Here is a 17,461-nt window from a genome sequence, read left to right on the forward strand (position 1 = left end):
TCTCCATCTCCTTCACCCCCACTCCGGCTCTACTCAAGGAGGCGGGTCCAGCTCTGCTAGCTCACCAATCCGAGCGCCCAGAGCCGGCTCTGCCTTCGCGAGCCCTGCCCCACGCCATAGTCAGCCAATCGAGATTCGTGTTCGTAAAGTCGGGCCGTCCAATCACAGGTGGGCTGTGAGTCCCGAGTGCCCCGCCCCTGCCGCGCTCGGCCGCTGCTCGGCGGGCGCCCGGGCTTCGGTATTCTCCGAGCGGCGCCGATTTGCGTCGGGCTCTGCCGGCTGCATCCGGAGGTGCGGGTGACGGCGCCGCTGCGCTCCCGGGGTGCTGGATGAGGCAGAAGCCACCCGGCCGGGTCGCAAGGCGCCTCAGGCTCGGTCAGGGCAGGCGCGGCGTGGGTCCCAGGACTGAGTCGGAGGCCGAACGGTACACGTTCCCTGCCCGGCAGCGCCTCCCGGAGAGGTCCCTGCGGCGTCCGGGCGAACGTTTAGGTGGCTTCCGCTTCCCGGGGCCTCACCTGCGCAGGCGGCGGGGCGCCAGGTGCGGAGGCGTGTGCGCCGCCTGGGCGCCTCCCCCGGCCGCCAGCGGGGCGAAGGCGGGGCCGCAGTCCGGGCCTCCCGCGGCTCGCCCGGTCGCCTCAGTCTCAGCGGTCAGCCGGGCCCCGCGGTTCGGGATGCTGTTGCCTGCTCACGAGCCGCCCTCCACGCTTGCCCCCGCCGCCGGGGCCGCGCCTCGCTGTTTACATGCCGGTGGAGCCCGGGCCCCCCGAAGGTGAAAGTAGCCGACCCACAAGACTGGTCCCTCAGACCCGGGGCTCCGGACTCAGATCCTGCCCTGCAGCCTCCGCCGCCATCTGGACTGGATCCGGCTCTGGTGTTTTTTGAGGAGGGGGGGGTGTGATTTCGGGAAAGGGATCCTGGGGATTTCTGGGACCCCTCTTTTTTCTTTTTCTATATATATATATTTTTTGGCCCTGCGGGCTTAAGACTCAGGGAACTCGCTCATGGCTTTTTTGATGAAGAAGAAGAAATTCAAATTCCAAACCACTTTCACCCTGGAGGAGCTGACTGCGGTCCCCTTCGTGAACGGGGTCCTCTTTTGCAAAGTCCGGCTGCTGGATGGCGGGGATTTTGTCAGTTTGTCGTCCAGGTAGGCATTGAGGCTTTCGTTTTTGCAGGGGAAGGTGTGTGTGTGTGGGGGGGGGGGTGCTGGTGAGTGAGATCTTGATAAGTGTGGAAGCCTCAGGTGTGAGGGATGGGCAAGGGGCTTCCGGGCGTTATAAGTGTCTTTGGGAAGATTTGCTCTAGGCAGGACTCGGGGCCGAATGAGCTGGCAGTGTGCCAGGCAGGCACTTGTCTGCAGGTTACCAGCCCGAAACCTTTTAGGGTCCTGCATGCATTCTCCAAGTCACCCGTTTTGCAAACTTGCATGGAAAGAGCTGAATGAAATTTGCACCTTGACTAAGTAGGGGTGTCCCAGGCCACCTTGCCACTGAGCTGGCCCCTGTGGCTGTCATATGATTGAGAGCCTGGGCCAGCCACAGGTTTTCTGGCACTCTCCCCTTGGCTTGGAAACCCAGTCCCAGGCACTCCCTGGATCTGATTTGAGGGTAGTGGCTGGATTTTGGGTTGCCCAGCCCCCTCTGAGTGACTGCCCTGTCTGGCTGAAGCTGGAATGCTTTGCATTGTAAATGTCCTTGCCCGGAGACTACCTTCCTCGCCAAAAGAAGCCCTCCAGATAGGTTTTGTGTCTCTTGCTGTCCTGGTAGGTCCAGCTCTCCAGGTTATTGCTGAGTGAGATCCAAGTTCTCAGTCTAGCCTTTACAAATTGAGCTCACTGGGTCACACAGTCCTGGCCTGGGGAATGGGAGTTCAGTTTTGTCTGTTCCCTCTTGTGCACAGTGAAACACACTGGTTTCTCCGTAGAGAGGAGTTGCAGTAGATAGTCCCACGATACCGCGCCTGGTCCAGGGCCTGGGCTGCCCTACTCTTCTTTGCTCCATAGGTTTGTGGGCCTAGGTAGCTGGAGACGCCTCACTCTTCTGAATTCTCAGAGGTGTGCTTTACTGGTCGGGATAATGGGCCCCAAAGAGGAAGGAAATGGTTGCCGGGGACCTTGCCTGAGCAATAGTCAACCAAACTTGGCCTGTTTGGAGACCTGTTGGATGAATCTGCTGGGAGGAGAGAAGCTGCGTGGATAGAGTGAGGTGTCTGTCCTAGGTACCATCCTCCTGTTCTGCTTAGAGCTGCTTATCTGAAGAATTTAGACCTTTCTGGGTGGGGGTGGCTGCAGTTTGCTGCCTGTGAAGCCTGTATTACCTACAGCTTCCTCGCCTAATGGCACAGTGTCGGAGGGTTATGCCCAGAGATGGGGCCTGGAGACAGCCACTTCTAGACTTGGGTGAATTACCCAGACTCCCTGAGCCCTGATCTCAAGAGCTAGCAATTACTGGTGCTCTGCTCACCGTTTTACTGGTGCCTCTTAACCCCTTGACTGTGCCATGGAGCAGGCGTAGAGGTGCGGGCCTGGGAGAGTGTTTTTACAGAGGTGAAAATAGAGACTCAGAGAGAGCGGCTTTAGCTGCCATCTTGTGCCTCTTAGCCTCAGTTTCCCCTTTCATAAAATGGGGAATCCTCACCTTTCGTGTCTCTCCAGGGAGATTGTTAAACAGCAGTTACTAGTACTCCCCTCAACCCCAAGTCATTGGCAGGGAGCTAGGGGGAACACGGGATGTCAGTAGAGGTCCTAGGATTGGGCACAGTACCAGGAATTTGTACCATATTTGTACCAAGACCCTTAGCCAGCCACCGTGACCCTACCTGTCAGCTTTTTCCTTGCCCCAGCATGCCCCCACATCTGGAAAGTCTGGAAAGTTCCGGGATTTAGCACACAAGCTCTGGATTTTACCTCTGTTTCCCCATCTTCCTTCTGGCAAGAGGCCACAGATTCTCTGAGCCCAGCTGAGCCTAGGTAGTCTTTCCTGGTTCCCATCCTGGATAAAGCCTCTTAGCGGGCAGTGGCTAAAGAGGAAGAACTAGCACTGAGGCTCAAAGCCGAGCGCTTACGCACTGGGTGCTGCAGCTGTGGCAGCGGAGAACATTGATGTTGGAACCTGAGCCACTTTGAAGTGGCTTGGTTTCTGTATGCTTTTACCCAGGAGGTGGGGGTTCCTAGGTTGCTGTTCCCTTTGCCCACACCCCTCCCACACTGATCCTATAGCCCAGAAGCCTGGGCCACCCCTCCACTCCTGTGACATTATTGTTTAAGGTAGGGACTTAGGTGACTGGACCTGCTTAGATACTGGGCCTAGATGTGGCAGCACATCTTGCCAACCGCAGGGACCTCTGGGTCGCTTGATGTGCTGCTGTTGGCAGCATGGGTGGTAACAGACTAACAACAGCCCTAGGCCCCACCCTGCAACCCCGCCTTCCTAGCTGGTGTTTTCCAGTGTGTTGAGTGCCATGGCAACAGCTGTACTCAGCTCTATCTGACCCAGTTGGAACAGGTGGAGCAGGTGACTCCCGGGCTTGTTCCTGAGCCTCATCTTCCAGCACCACCTTAGGAGCAGCAGTTTACATGGCAGCGAGGTTCTTGTGCCCAGACTGTGCCAGGCAGAGTGCTGAGTGTTTTGCATCGGGTATCCCCACTAATCTTCCATTTGGAGGGACACTGAGGCCAGAGAAGTAAAACCGCACGCTGGAGGTTACCAGGTTGTAAATGGCAGTGGGGAAACACTTCTTTTCTCATAATGGCTTTCTCCGATTGTTTACTTGATGCCAGGGACTCGCTGAGCCACTCAAATACCTGGCCATACGCCCTACTTAGAGATGAAGTGACTGGTTCAGTGTAGCAGAGATAGACCTTGAATGCAGCAGCTCCAATTCAGAGACCTGTCTTGCCTTGGTGGCATGAGCTAGAAGCAACTACAGACCCATGTGACATTTCAGACCCTACAAAGGCTTCTTTCAGTGGCTTGGGTGGTACAGTCGTATCTGGAGCTCTGCAGTGGAGAGGCACCAAACTGGGTCTTGTGACACTCAAGGTAAATAGAGTCCCCCAAGACTACAAGGCGGGTGGCAGGGGGAACTGAAGTAATCACTGTGTATTTGTGCTCAGGCTTAGGCAATCACGGGCACAGTGGGCATTCGCCATGTGTTCTTGCCTGGGGCCTTCCAGGAAGGTAATCCAAGTGGTACCTGGGAAGGCTTTCAGGTTTGGAAGGTATCCAGGAACATAAAGAGGTCCCATCCGAGTGTCGTGAGTCTGGCAGAGTTAGCATGTCCAAGTGGCCCTCAGGTCAGAAGGACCCCAAACCTCCCAGGGGCCCTGCTCCTTGGTGGCATTGGTTCTTTGGCTTGCCACATGTGTGTGGTTGCTGTGTCGGGAGAGGAGTGCAAGGGAACACTGACTTACAAGATGGAGAAGAGAGAGGAGAGGAGGATACTGTCCTCTTAGCCAGTGGACGGGGAAACCACAGCCTGGGACAGAAAAGTGACTTGCCAGGGCTACTCCATAGGAGAAATAATGGACCCTGTTGGACGGACTGTGGTCTAGCTCTTACCTCTGTGCCCTGTGCTCCAGCCCACTAAGAAAGTGGGTTGGCCAGGAGGAAGAGAAAGACCCCTTGCAAGGTTACCTCTGCTTTGCACTTAAGTGCCAGGCTATCTGAGAAACCGACCGTGACCTGAGGAGGCCTCCCTCATCCTTGTCCTTTCTTCTTGGCCAGCTTCGAGTCCTCAGTGAGCCTTCAGTGGGCTTTTATTTTTGTAAATAGAGCCTGATTGCTTACCACACAGGCACTGCCTGCCTTCTGCGGGCACACCCATGTGCCCGTCATGTAGGAGTACTCGGGAGCCTCTTGGGATTCTTGGAGCATGAAGGACTTCTTTGGAAGAATTAGCTCTGCATCCAGAGGCCTGTGCCCAGGTCCAGGCCCTTACTCTGGGACAGACAGGCAGGCTTGATTGTTCGTCATCCAAGCCACACATTTGGCCAGGGTTCCATCCCTGTCTCTCAACATCCCTCATTGAAAAAAGAACGCCACTGAGTTCACAGCCCTGCAAGGCATACTCTGGAATAGATTGGTGTAGGGCTCTGAGAAAGCCTAGTGGAGATGGATGCCCTCACTCAGGATTCTCTAGCTGTGTGAAGATACAGGAGAAACCCTAAATTGAATAAGGTATTTATTGTCCTGCTCAGAATAGGGATGCGGTGGGCTGAACAAATTGAAGGTAGGAGGGAGCTAGTAGACACAGGTCTTTTCTTCCTCCCTGACTGAGACTTACTAGGATGCCTAGTATGCCAAGCAAATCTGGGATGGGTCCTTGTAGATCCCAGTGGGCCCTGGAAGACCAACTGGGGAAATGTTTTTGTTCAGATTCTGTCCATTTTGTTTTCTCTCAAGGTGTCTCACCCCTGCCCATAGTTCACTGTCTCGTGGTAAACATACCATCACTATGGGGAGAGCGTCCCTGAGGAAGCAGCACTTAATGTGACTGTTAGAAACTGAGAGGGGTCGAGCTGAAGATGGGGAAGAGCCTGTGGAGAAGCCTCAGGCTTGAAGGCGTGTCTGGGCAAGGTGGGATTGGGGTGTGGGAAGAGGGGCTGGAGAAAACAAAAACTTGATGAACTGTTTCTACTCCTGGGAGTCCTATAGGGGCAGGGGAACAATGTGACATCATTTATCAATTAAGATGATGGCTTTTAGATGCTGGTAAGAGACTACAGGCAGTGTTGACCTAGCCTGGCAGAGTGGTGGGAGGCAGAGAGAAGAGGGAACGGACTAGGGAGGAGAGGAGGCAAAATGAGCAGGAAGGTTCCCTATCCTAAAGGCATGGCACCATACTTTGAAGGTGCTAGAAGACAGGGTGCATAGTAGTCAAAGATGCTCTGGAAACTATTGCTCATGTCAAAATCCAAATTTTTGGTTTCTTTTAAGTGGCAGATTGGATAACAGTACTGTGAGGTAGCATTCAATGCAGAGGCTTTGTAACTGGGTTCTGAGAGCTCTTCCTCCCCCCCTCCATAGCATAGTCTTAGATCTTTGGCATATTCTGAGGGTCTCTTATCAGTTTGGTTCCTGAGACCCTGAGGTCTTTCCTGTGCAAGCACGGGGGCCAAAGGACCTGTGGTAAGAAACCCCTCTGGCAGAGGAAATGGAAGGAGTGGGCTTAGAGGTTGGCTGGGCAGCAAGGCTGTGGTCCAGGTCCCCTGTCTCTTTGAAGTCAGATCATACTGTGGGTTGGTAGCCTTGGTAAGAAGCTTCCCAGACTGTTTCAGGCCTTAGTAGCTGCTGCTTGCTTGGGCCCGGTCTTTGCTGCCAACTGGCTACACTGTTGGCATGTGCCACCTTGGCAGTGCCTTAGCCTGCCTGGCAGCTTGGTAGTAGACCTGACCCGAGGAGATATGGCTCTGTGGAGCCAAGGCTGCTCCCTGAGGCCTGCTCTTTGCCTGGAGCTCCTGCTTGGCTGGGGCTTCTTGGCAGTAATAACAGTGCCTGCCTGTAGGTAGGTCCTGCTTACCTGGGAGTGGCTGGGAGGGCCCTCCTTTGTCAGAACCTGGAAACCCTGGCTTGTTTTAAAGGGGCCCTGCCTGTGCATCTGGGTGCCAGCTAGTAAGTCTGCTGCCAGGTCTCAGGAACTTAGGTAAGGACTTGGTATTTGGAGTAAGGGAGCCAAGGACAAGTGTGAGAGAGGGAGAGACCTCGAGCTAAGGTGGGGTGGGAGGACATAGAGCTCCTCTTCGTCTACTTCTGGCGAGTGCTTTGTATAACGAGGACATTAGACTTGTCCCCGGGTCCTGGTGGTGTTTTGAGCTTGCTGGCTGCCCAAAGGTCAGTCTGCATTTCTGTAGGCTTGAAGCTGCCCAACCTGTACCTAACCTAAGTGGCACCAGAGGGTTGTGGTTGCAAACTTGTGGTCTTTTTGCTTTGAGTCTCTTGGTACCTGTGGCTTAGAAGAGCTCTTCAATATAGACCTGAAACTGCTTTTACCCCATTCTGCCCAGATGTTGCCTGGCAGTAAGCAGCCCTCGGCTCTGTAGCTACCTTGTTTTAGGGGTCTTGTTGAACCCTAGCCTCTTGCCTGAGTCTCTCTTTGAAGCAGGGCTGCTGGGGCCGGAAGATGTAGTGATGGTGCTTGCTGGAATGGCAGCTTGGCTTCTGGTTCTCAGTGGGAAGGAACACTGTGTTACACTCCGTCCTATTCCCTCCGGGCCAAGTGGTATGCCTCTTCGTAGCTGACACTTCCCTGGGGGTCCGGGCCACTGTGGTGCTGCCAAGAGAGGATGCCTATTCCTCGGGCTTGCTTCTTTGTCTTTAGCAGGGGTGGGAGCCAGTAGGGAGTATCTTAGGGTCTGAGTTCAGGGCCTAGTGGGGTTTGCAGTGGGGTCCACATACTTTCTTTTCCCTATTGACTTAGTCCTTCTCTACCGAAACACTGCTCAGGGACCCTTGCAGACAAGCAGACAGCCCCTCACAAAGGTGCAGGGTACTGACTGTAAACCTTCTGCTAGGGTGAGGTAGATGAGAGAAGTCAAGGTCTTTCAGTGGCCAATATCCTGCCCCCTGTCTTTCTGATTACTCTGCTTTTCCTCAACCCCCTCACCGTGCTTTTCCACATGAAACTACTGCTCAGCCCAAATGGCCGCTCCTGGGGAGTCTCTACCTGCCCTTGGCCTTGTCACCTGCTATAGCCCTCATTTCAAGGTTCATTATGTCTAGCTCCTTCCCCGGAGCAGGAAAGAGTTCAAGGCCAGAAAAGCCTCCACTGCATCTTAGTCTTTGGGCCTCTTGCTATGTGTTGGCAGTGTCCCAGGCTGGGACGTCTCTCTCCTGGCTCTGAACCAATGTGGTTATTGGTGTTGACTGTGTGGTGGCTACTGCCAGCTGCTAAGCCCAAGCCTACCCCCAACCCAGTGCCCAAAGTATCAGCCTGTGCCAGGAGGAACCCTTACCCGTATACTGGGCAGCTGGCTTAAAGGCTGCAGTTGAAACGCAGCCACGGCCATTGGCTCAGTTGGGTGTGCCACTTGCAGAGGAGGGAGGAAGAGAGTGAGCTCGGGCACTACCATTGATCTTGTAACTGCCGAATTGCTCTCTGACTGTGACCAAGGGCTTTATCCCTGCAGACTGTTTCCTCTCCTAGAGGGTGCTCCCTTGAGGGCAGGAAAACTGCCCATGACCAGACCCTGGCAGCTACTACCGCTAAACCTGCAAAGAGAGGAAGTGCACAACCTGCTATCAGGAGGACAGAGGCTGGTTCCTGTTCATGTGTGATGTGCCCTCTTCACCCACCACTTCCTGTCTGCAGACGTGTGCAGACAGCACCTGTGGCTTCCCTGGGTTGTTCGTGTCAGTTTTCTGGTCACCTTATGTGTCGGGCCATGGGGATATAGTCTGTACCTCTGTAGGATCCCACCTGTGGCACATGAACTCGGTGCTGAACAACCCTTGAGGGAGTGATGTGAATTGGGGTGGGTAGGGTTAGAGACCGGTTGTGGTTGTGGGACAAGAAGAGCTGAGCAGGAAAGAGCCAGTGCTGTGGAAGGGGCTTAGCGAGGGGAGGCTCTTGGGACTGGACTTGACAGTATGCTGAGGGAGCAGGTGGGTTTGAATCCATCAGACTTGCTCCCCACCACCCCGAGACAGGGTTTCTCTGTGTAGCAACCATAACTATCCTGGAAATGACTTTGTAGACCAGGCTAGCCTCGAACTCACAGAGATTGGCCTGCCTCTCGAGTGCTGGAATTAGAGGCATGCACCAACACACCTGGTTCAGACTTGCATTTGATTTATTTCTTAGTTCATTACTTTTATGTATATGGGTGTTTTGCCTTCGTGTAAGTCTGTACACCATGTATGTGCAGTGCGCATGGAAGCCAAAAGAGGGTGTCAGTCCCCTGGAACTATAGTTACCCATTGTTGTCAGTCTCTGTGTGGGTCCTGGGAACGGAACCCTGGTCCCCTGGAAGAACACCCAATGCTCTTAACTGCCGAGACATCTCTCTAGGCCCCAGACTTGCACTTTAGAACTACCGAAGGCAGCCGTACGGTAGACAGTTTAGGGCTGCCAGTTATAGTAGGGCAGGTGTGTTAAACCGAGAAAAGTATCTTCCCAGCCATTGTCTTGGACCAGTTCCAAAGCTGGAGCCATCCTCTGCAGCAGCCAAGGTGAAGCAAAGGCCAGCCTGGTCTACAAGAGCAAGTTCCAGGACAGTTTGGTACCACAGAAAAAGGCCCAAGGCAAGAGTCCATGAGTTCAAAAATGACCTGGCTCAGAAAAGATGAAGTTATGCTTGTTGGAGTTGGGACCATATCTGGAAGGGGCTTTTAGGCTTGCAGAATTCTGCTTAGGTTTAGTTGCACAAGTATGTTCTCTCTGAGGACTTGTGAGCTACATGTCTCTGTTGCAGAAACAAGCCTTGAGATGCCCATACCTCTAGGCTCTAGGTGGGCACCACAGCTTTCAAGACAAACACCAGGGTGCCTGGAAGTCTGAAGTTGATCTTTGGGATTTTTCCTGGGTCTTCCTGGCAAGCCAGCCTGAACGATTCCAACCTGATGAGCATCGTTCTTGTTTATGAGGCAGTGGTTCATTTTGGCAACTGCAGGCAGTCTTCTTTGGCTGGGGATTTTCCTTTACCACTTGTAACCCCAGCACAACAGAGCTTCCAGGCTCAAGTTTAGCAGTTTGAAACCTTGGTGGGCTCCTGAGTTATTGCCAGACCACTGGGTATCTGGACTTTGCCTGTGGTGAGTAAATGAACTGTTAGGCTGCCATGGTGAACCTGTTACTACCCATCATAGCTTCTGACTCAGAGCACTAACTGGCATGGCTAGTTTCAATTCAGAGCAGTAGTTGGAGGGGGTCTGGGACTGGAAGCATAAAAGGAAAGGTTCTAATCCCAGCACTTGGGAGGCAGAGACAGGAGGATCTCTGTGAGTTCGAGGCCAGCCTGGTCTACAGAGCGAGTTCCAGGACAGCTAGGGCTGTGACACAGAGACACCCTGTTTTGGAAAAAAGAAAAAAAGGGAAGGTTCACGTTTCTTCCCTCCTCTCTCCAGTTGTTGCTCTTCTTTCTGAGGTTCACCTCTTGGAAAAAGTGTGATTACAGCTGGACCACTGCCCTGGCCGTGACACTTGTGGTCCCTACCTGAGGCCCATAAACAGGAAGAGGCCGTTAGACATATCTGTCTCAGGGAAGTGGAGAGCATGGAGGAAATGGGGTTTCGCTACTAAGCTTACATCAACCCCCAACCCTCACCTTCTCTTGGCTTTGAGGCAAGGTCTCACTGTTTGGCCCCGGCTGGCCTGGATCTCAAGTGCTGGGATAAATGGTGTACATCATGATACCTGGCTCTAAACCCTCTCTGGGGTGATGGACGTGTCCCACTAGTCTCAAGATGTACCCCGGGCTCAACAACTCATGGGGTTTGTATTTCCCAAAAGGACGACAGGAAACAACTGGACCTGGTTGTGAGACTGGCTCTGCCCATTATGGGTATAGGCAAGGCAACCTTTCTATGTGGGCAGCAGTTGAGTGGACGGCTTGGGACTCCAGGTTGCTGAAGGCATCCCTTGTAGCAGCCATTATCACAGACCAGGACTCAGCACATGACCCTGTTTAAAAAAAAAAAAAAAAAAAAAAAAGGCCCAAGTCAAGATCCATGATGGCACTTGAGGAGAGTTCAAAGGCATTCTGGTTCAAGAAGTTGATAAGGTTATCCTTGATGTGTGGGGCCTGTGCCTGGAAGGGGCCCACTTAGCCTGACTCCTAGACAGCGCTCAGTAAATGTGAGTGGAGGTAGAGACAGTAGTGGTGGTCTGCCCAGGATGATGGCCTTCGAGTCTGCAGTCTCAGGTGTGCACCGAGGAGGTGAAACCCAGTGAGTCAGGTCCTCATGGTCCTGTTTGACCCTGGGCCCTCGGTCCTGTGGTTGGAGACTTGGGTAGCTGCTGAGGACAGCTGGAAAGTCAGGTCTGAGTCAGAGTCAGGCTGTGAGGAAGGTGACTGACTAAACGGCTCCCGATTATCTTGTCACCTCAGAAGTTCAGAGAGCCATGGGGGAAATCCTCTGTGCAGCAGGAACACCTGGGTAGAGAGCAAGGTGTGGTCACTTCTGGGAAACTCCTACCTAGAAGCAGAGTGAGAAGACTTGGCTCTACAGAGATAGAGTACAAAAGATCTCTCATTCAGTTGTCAGATCCCCAGATCCATCTTTGAGGACAGGAGACAAGAGCGAGTGTACCGGGAGAGGCCCTGCTCCCGGGATCTTGGCTCTGGGAGACAGAGGCCTTGATTGATTCCTTCCGCACGTATAGGCCGAGTCCTGTGTGCACAGGAGATACCTCAGGAGGGTCTGGGTGCGGGGGTCCCCATGACTAGTGTCCAGTCATTTCAGGAGCCAGGCCTCAGGGACAGTAATCCTTCTTTCCTCTCACTCCTTCCTCTTCCAGTGAATCAAACACCACCCAGGCCTGAGTCAGCCAGGAGCTGGTCACACATTCCTGCCACCTGCCACATCTCTGGGCATCTCAGCTGGGTTTTAGGCCTAGGGAAATGGCCAGATCCAGGGTCTAGGGCAAGGAAGAAGGCTGGGTCGCGGTTTTTGCATCTTCCGGATCACCTGCCCCCGATTTCCTCTTTGCAGACACTTTCAAAGGGCCAGGCTCCTACTACGTTCAGGTCAGCTCATAGCAGTCCCATGAGAAAGGGTAGGATGGTGACTGAGACCCAGGAGCTCTGGAGGTCATTGGGTGGCGGAGGCCTGTTTGGACCCATCTTTGCCTCTCCAAGTGAGCCTACTAGGTACAGGAAGGGAAGTTCCCTGACAGATCCAGCTCCGCAGCTCTGTGTGTGCTAATAGTCTGGGTTTTAGGAGAGGAAGTTGGTATCAATCCCAGTATAACCATCCACTGTGTCTTCTTGCTTTGAATTCCTAGGGCCTCTAGTTTCCGGACCGTACATGGAAAGGTAGTGTTGGACATGGGTTCACATCTCAAACCTCTAGTCAGTAGACCTTGGGCAGCTGAATTCTTGGGCCTTGGGTTCTTGGCCTGTGACATAGGGGTGATGGGCTATGAACTCTGTGACCATCTCTCCCTTAGTATGAGCTCAGTTTGCAATACCATCTCTTCTCTTCCGTGTAATATTTGTGGTAAAGGGTGAAACCACAGGGCCTAGGGTTCTCGCATGACAGACAGTCATGCTATCTATCACTGAGATCTGAGAATGGTTCTCCTATGTTGACAGGTTTCCCAGGGATCTTGGGATCCTGTAGTGTTGGGCTTGGGGTACAGGCTACCCCTCAATTCCTGTAAGACCTGCCTCATGTCCCTGGACTCTCTGAGAGTCAATGTCCTGATCTGTGAAGGGGAAGTAGGTAGGGAATCAGCCAGTGAAAATTGCTGTACTTGGCACGCAAGAGGACTTCCAGGAAGCAGGAGCTGGGGGCAACTTTGCTTAGTGCATGGGACTGGACCTGCATTGCATTCAAAAGTAGCAGTTTGCTGTGGATCTCTTCACTAGGGCTTGAGGACACAGCCCAGTGGTAGAACTCTTGCCTAGCATGCACACCGCTCTGGGTTTCGATCCTAGCACCAACAATAAAAAGAAAAGGTAGTGACTACTGGCACCATTTCAGAGCCTGGTTCACAGGCATTGCCTGGTGGTAACATGAACTGTCTGCATACCCTGTCTGTGGAGCAGAAGATAGAAGGGGACAGCAACATGCCTGTGTCTGTAAACAAAGGATCCCACACCTACCTGTCTTGGGCTTTTTGTAGGTCAGTCCCCAGGTTACTTAGCTGAAGAATACCAGGATGCAAACCCAGATGTGTCTAACTAGCGCCGATGCTCCCAACCCAGCAAGCTTGAGCACCCTGTTGGAGCCTCACCCCTGCTCTGTTGCGCAGTTTCTAAAGCTGCAGTTTGCCCACATTGCGCTTGATGGGGTCACTGGTCAATGTCAGCCTCACTCCCAGCCTTTTGGTCAGCCCCTGAGCCATCTCTAGGATTCTTGTCAGGAGGGAGCCGAAAAGGCAGCATGGGACCCTGAGGTGCTTGCTTCCTTAAGCTCTCCAGTGTTGGGCACAAAGTGGCTTGGCTTCTAGGAACTTCTTGCTGCCTCACTACAGGAGGAGGGACTGGCAGGCTGAACTGTAGGGAACTGTTTCCCCTGCACGTGGCCCTGAACTCCTGGCAGGAGCCAGACACTGTTGGGCTGCCACGTTGGCCCTTCTGGCCTGCAGCCCCTGGACGGATGCCCTGACTGGCCCCTGGGGTGGGCCACTCCCCAGGCAGCTGTGCCGTGCTCTTCGGGAAAGCACTGGCAGATGTTGTTGATTTAAATTGTTTCCTATTAGACTCTCGCTCAGGCCAGGGCTGCCTCTCATCTGGCCGGAGCATAAATTGCATCACTAGGACCACTCATTCCTTAAGGAACCAGGCAGAGCCTGGGGTTCAGGCTGTTGCTGGGCAAAGCCAGGGAGGGACAGCCTGGATAGCAAGTGTGGATACCAGTGATGGAACTTGCTCTGATGCCTGTGGACTGAGTCAGAGAACTAAGTCTCCTAGGACCCAGGAACACAGCTAGGGGTCCTGTCAATGCCTGCTTCTCTCATCAGAGTTACCTGGAAGTTGAATGAAGAGTGGCTTCCAAGGCCCCCATAGTGCATCTCAACTGGAGCTGGTCTTGTTAAGTCTCAAGGCAGCTTGTCACATCTGGAGTTGTTCAACTGTAATTGGCAGGGTGCAGCTAAATGTGCCACAGCCACAGGACAGCTTCTCAGAAAGAAAATCCCTGCCCTGCACAGCCCGTGGTCCTGCAGGCTAGTAGACACGTATGTGCTCACTGTGTCTGGAGACGCCTGTCCTGCTGGGCTTCACGCCCTACTTTGCTCAGATTTGAGCAGCTAACCCTCTTCCAGTGCAGTGCCCCGTACTGAACATGCCACTGGTGAGTAAATGTTCTGATGGGCATGTACATTTGTGTGTGTCCACGTGCATATGCGCGCGTGTCTGTATGTATCATGTATGTTGGGGGATAAAACTCAGGTGGCTAGGATTGTGTACCAAGCACCTTTTCCTAGTGAACCTTTTAACTGGCCCCTGATGAACACTTACATCTGGGAAAGTGAGTGTTGTAGGTGGCTCTAGGGTCACCCTGGAGCCTTGTTACAGGGACTGTGCTACCATACTGTTCCCTGGGGTTCCCTTTTCCTTGTAACTGCCAGTCCTGCTGCCTGTACCTTCGCACCAACTCTGGGGAGAGTCCCCCAGGGTCCATGGGTTCCTAGCGACCTATGGCTAAGAGAGAGCTCCCTGGCAGTCAGTCCCTGTGTCCTGTGTGGTGAAGGTCAAAGCCACCGAGGCTCTGGGCCCTGCTGCACTTTGTAAGGAGTGATGCTGCTAGGTACAGTATTTGTTGCAGTGAGCTCATTCCTAAGAACCATGAAGCCAGACTTTGGTGGCTCCTAATGGGGACATTGCATTTCTTCTGTCAGAGAAATTGTTGGAAATGGCTCACTTCAGCCTGACCTGCCACCTTCCCTGCTCTCTGGGGTCCCTTTAAGAGTCTTGGTTGTTGTGAGCCAGAGGGCCTTTCCCTCCTCCATGTCCATGTTGTGAACCAGAAAGGCCTTTCCCTCCTCCGTGTCCATGTCCACGTTGTGAACCAGGGAGACCTTTCCCTCCTCCATGTCCATGTCATGTTCATGTTGTGAACCAGACAGACCTTTCCCTCCTTCCTGCTTCGGTGCGGGGAGGACTGGAATGGTGCAGTGAGTTGGGAATTTCCTGGCAGGCTGCTTGCTGCAGGGAGACCTGGTGTTCTATGAGTTTGTTTCACCCCCCTGGACCTCAGTTTCGTCACTGTAGAACAGAGGTGGTATTTACACAGGCCTTGGGGTTATTGGGCCATTCTTTCAGTCCTGTGCTTGAACCTGGAATCCCACAGAATAAGCTCAAGGCTTGGGGATGCTTTATTGAAGTAGAGGGCCTGGGGGCATAGAGAGTGAAGATCCCTCTGCCAGCTCTGTCCTGGACTTTTAAGGAAAGAGGCCATGGTCACAGACAGATGTGGTCCCCGTTAGTATGGGACCCTGATGGTGACCAGCCACATTTCCTGGTCTCAAGACACAGCAAGGCAGATGCTCTGCAGATGTGGCTCTGCAGAGACACTGGGTTGATGTACTTCTTCCTACCCCACTTGAACTGATGAATGAGAGAGCCCCGTGCAGTGGACACGCCACCTCCTCCTTTTGGGCTTTCCTGTGTTGTTCCTATTGCTGGAGACTCCCTTTATCTTTACCCAGCTGACACTGCCCACCCCCCCTTTGAAACTCTGACTGTGACGTCACGGCCCCCAGACATCTGTCCTGCTCTGTAGAGAGCTCTTTTGGCTGCTGCCAGTTGTTTCCTTGTGTAACGTGTTTCCCGCTCTGCTCCAGGACCCTTCAAATGTTCATGCCGTGCCTGTAGCCGGAGCTGGTGCCTGCAGCCTCCATGGATACCCTACAGAGGTCTGCTTGACAGTTGGATACAGGGCCAAGGTTCTTGCTAAGCCACTCCGTGTCTGCCTGAGCTAGGCAGAGGCAGTTATCGGAAGAGTTCTAGAGCCAGGAGAGGTCCAGGAAGTCCAGAGCATCTGAGACCACTGTTTTGTGGGGCGCTTACTCTATTTTAGGACAGTTCAAAAATAACTGCAAGGTGGTCACAGAGACCACAGTGGTTAAAGGCCTTGACCTGTTGCCTGGGATTTGCACGTCTAATTGTATATCTTAAAACTAAAGGCAAAACCTGTCTCTTTAATTACCTGTCCCTGGCAGTGGCAGCAGCAGCGGGGAGCAGGGATGCACGCCCTGAAACCCCAAGCTGGAATCTGACTTACAGCCTTCCCACCCTGACAGCCGGTGCCCACATTCGCTCGGCATGTCCCCACTTGACAGTGCCTCAGGGGGGTAAGGGTGGGCCCTGGCCTTGAATCAGATACTTGTGGTTCAAATCTCTTTGCTTATTATAACCACCCATCCTAACTTAATTTCCCTCTCCTTTAAATTTTATTTTTATTATTTTTATGTTTTGGTATTTTGAGACAGGGTTTCTTTGTATAGCCCTGACGGTCCTGTCCCTGACTGTAGACCAGGCTGTCCTCGAACTCATAGAGATCCGCCTGCCTCTGCCTCCTGAGTGCTGGGATTAAAGGTGTGCATCTCCACCACAGGGCTTAAAGTTAAATTTTGATGAGGAGAACTACTCTTAGACAAAAACAACTCCTCATCTCAGTTCTAACAGACTTGACTGAACTGTCCCCTTCCTTATGGCCACTGTCCCTTTATATCAGCATGAATAAGCCAGATGTCCAGAAAGCCAGCAGTTCAGGGTTCTGGTCTTTTCTTGGGTTGGGATGATCTCCGAGCCTTGGTTTTTGCCATTTTATTTAGTTATCTGGGGCTGAGCATGCTAAAGTTTTGTGATTTTACACTTGCTGTTGTCTGGTTGCATCCTGAGCCATTTTATCAGGGCAGGGAGTGGGATGCATGCTGTTTACATCTTAAGTATGATTTGTCTTTTCACTTTCTTGATTTCCATGGCTGGCCCACTGTGTTCCTGATAAATGGGGATATAGATTGGGCACTGCTGTGCATGGGCCTAGGGTGTCCTGGCAGGCTCAGTCTCTGCCTTCCTAGCACCTCCCAGCCCACTGAAGTTGCAGAGGAATAAGGTGATGCTGAGTCTCAGCACCTGTGATACTGGAGTCTCCCGGGGTGAGAGGGGCTCCGATGTTCCCTAGAGGGGCTTTTCTGCCTCTGATAGTACTCCAAGACTTAGAGAGGAGTCCCCTCACCCAGGCAGGCACTGTGAAAATTTACAACCAATGTTAACAGTTCGGTGAATAAATGAGGAGCTGGGCACTTAATTCAGTGGTGGAGTACTTGGTTACATGTGCAAAGCCTTGGGAAGACAGACAAGGAAGGGAAGGGGACTTAGGTTGTCAGTGTAGAATCTTGCCTGCCTAGCATCATAAGGCCTGCATTCCATCCCTGGAGGGAAAAAAGACAACAGTATCTCTCTTCCCTGCCCTTCCTTGTCTGTAGTTTCCAGACACTCAAGTGTCCAGTGGTGGCCCTCATTTGCCGTGATGTCATGGGCATCTCTGAATTCTCTGTGCACACCATCTTCTGTCCTTTTGAAAACAATGGAGATGATGTATTGTAGGACCCCTTTTTCTGCGGTCCCGCTGATGGGCAAGACCATCCTCCTCCCCTTCCCTTTCTTCTTTCTTTCCTTTTTTAAGACAAGATTTCATTATGTAGCCTTGGCTAGCCTCAACTCAGAGATCCATCTGCTGACGCCTCAGGAGTGCTGGGATTAAAGATGTGAGCCACTAAGCCCTGCTCCTTCCCTTTCTTCCTTTTTTTTTAAAAAAAAAATTATTTATTTACTTTTTTGGGTATGTTGTTG

The 17,461-nt window shown here is 52.9% G+C and overlaps 1 protein-coding gene across 1 annotated transcript in view; it reads left to right on the forward strand.

The window, feature by feature from the left end:
- Positions 1 to 322: 322 nt before the first annotated feature.
- The window catches only part of Eeig1 (estrogen-induced osteoclastogenesis regulator 1), a 28,926-nt gene continuing 11,787 nt past the window's right edge, over positions 323 to 17,461 (forward strand). Inside the window, exon 1 of the mRNA XM_057755672.1 lies at positions 323 to 1,147. Coding sequence (XP_057611655.1) covers positions 1,002 to 1,147 — 146 coding nt within the window. The 5' untranslated portion in view covers positions 323 to 1,001. The remainder of the gene's footprint in view (positions 1,148 to 17,461) is intronic.

The sequence above is a fragment of the Chionomys nivalis genome, chromosome 22 (assembly GCF_950005125.1).
Source record: "Chionomys nivalis chromosome 22, mChiNiv1.1, whole genome shotgun sequence".
NCBI lineage: Eukaryota > Metazoa > Chordata > Mammalia > Rodentia > Cricetidae > Chionomys > Chionomys nivalis.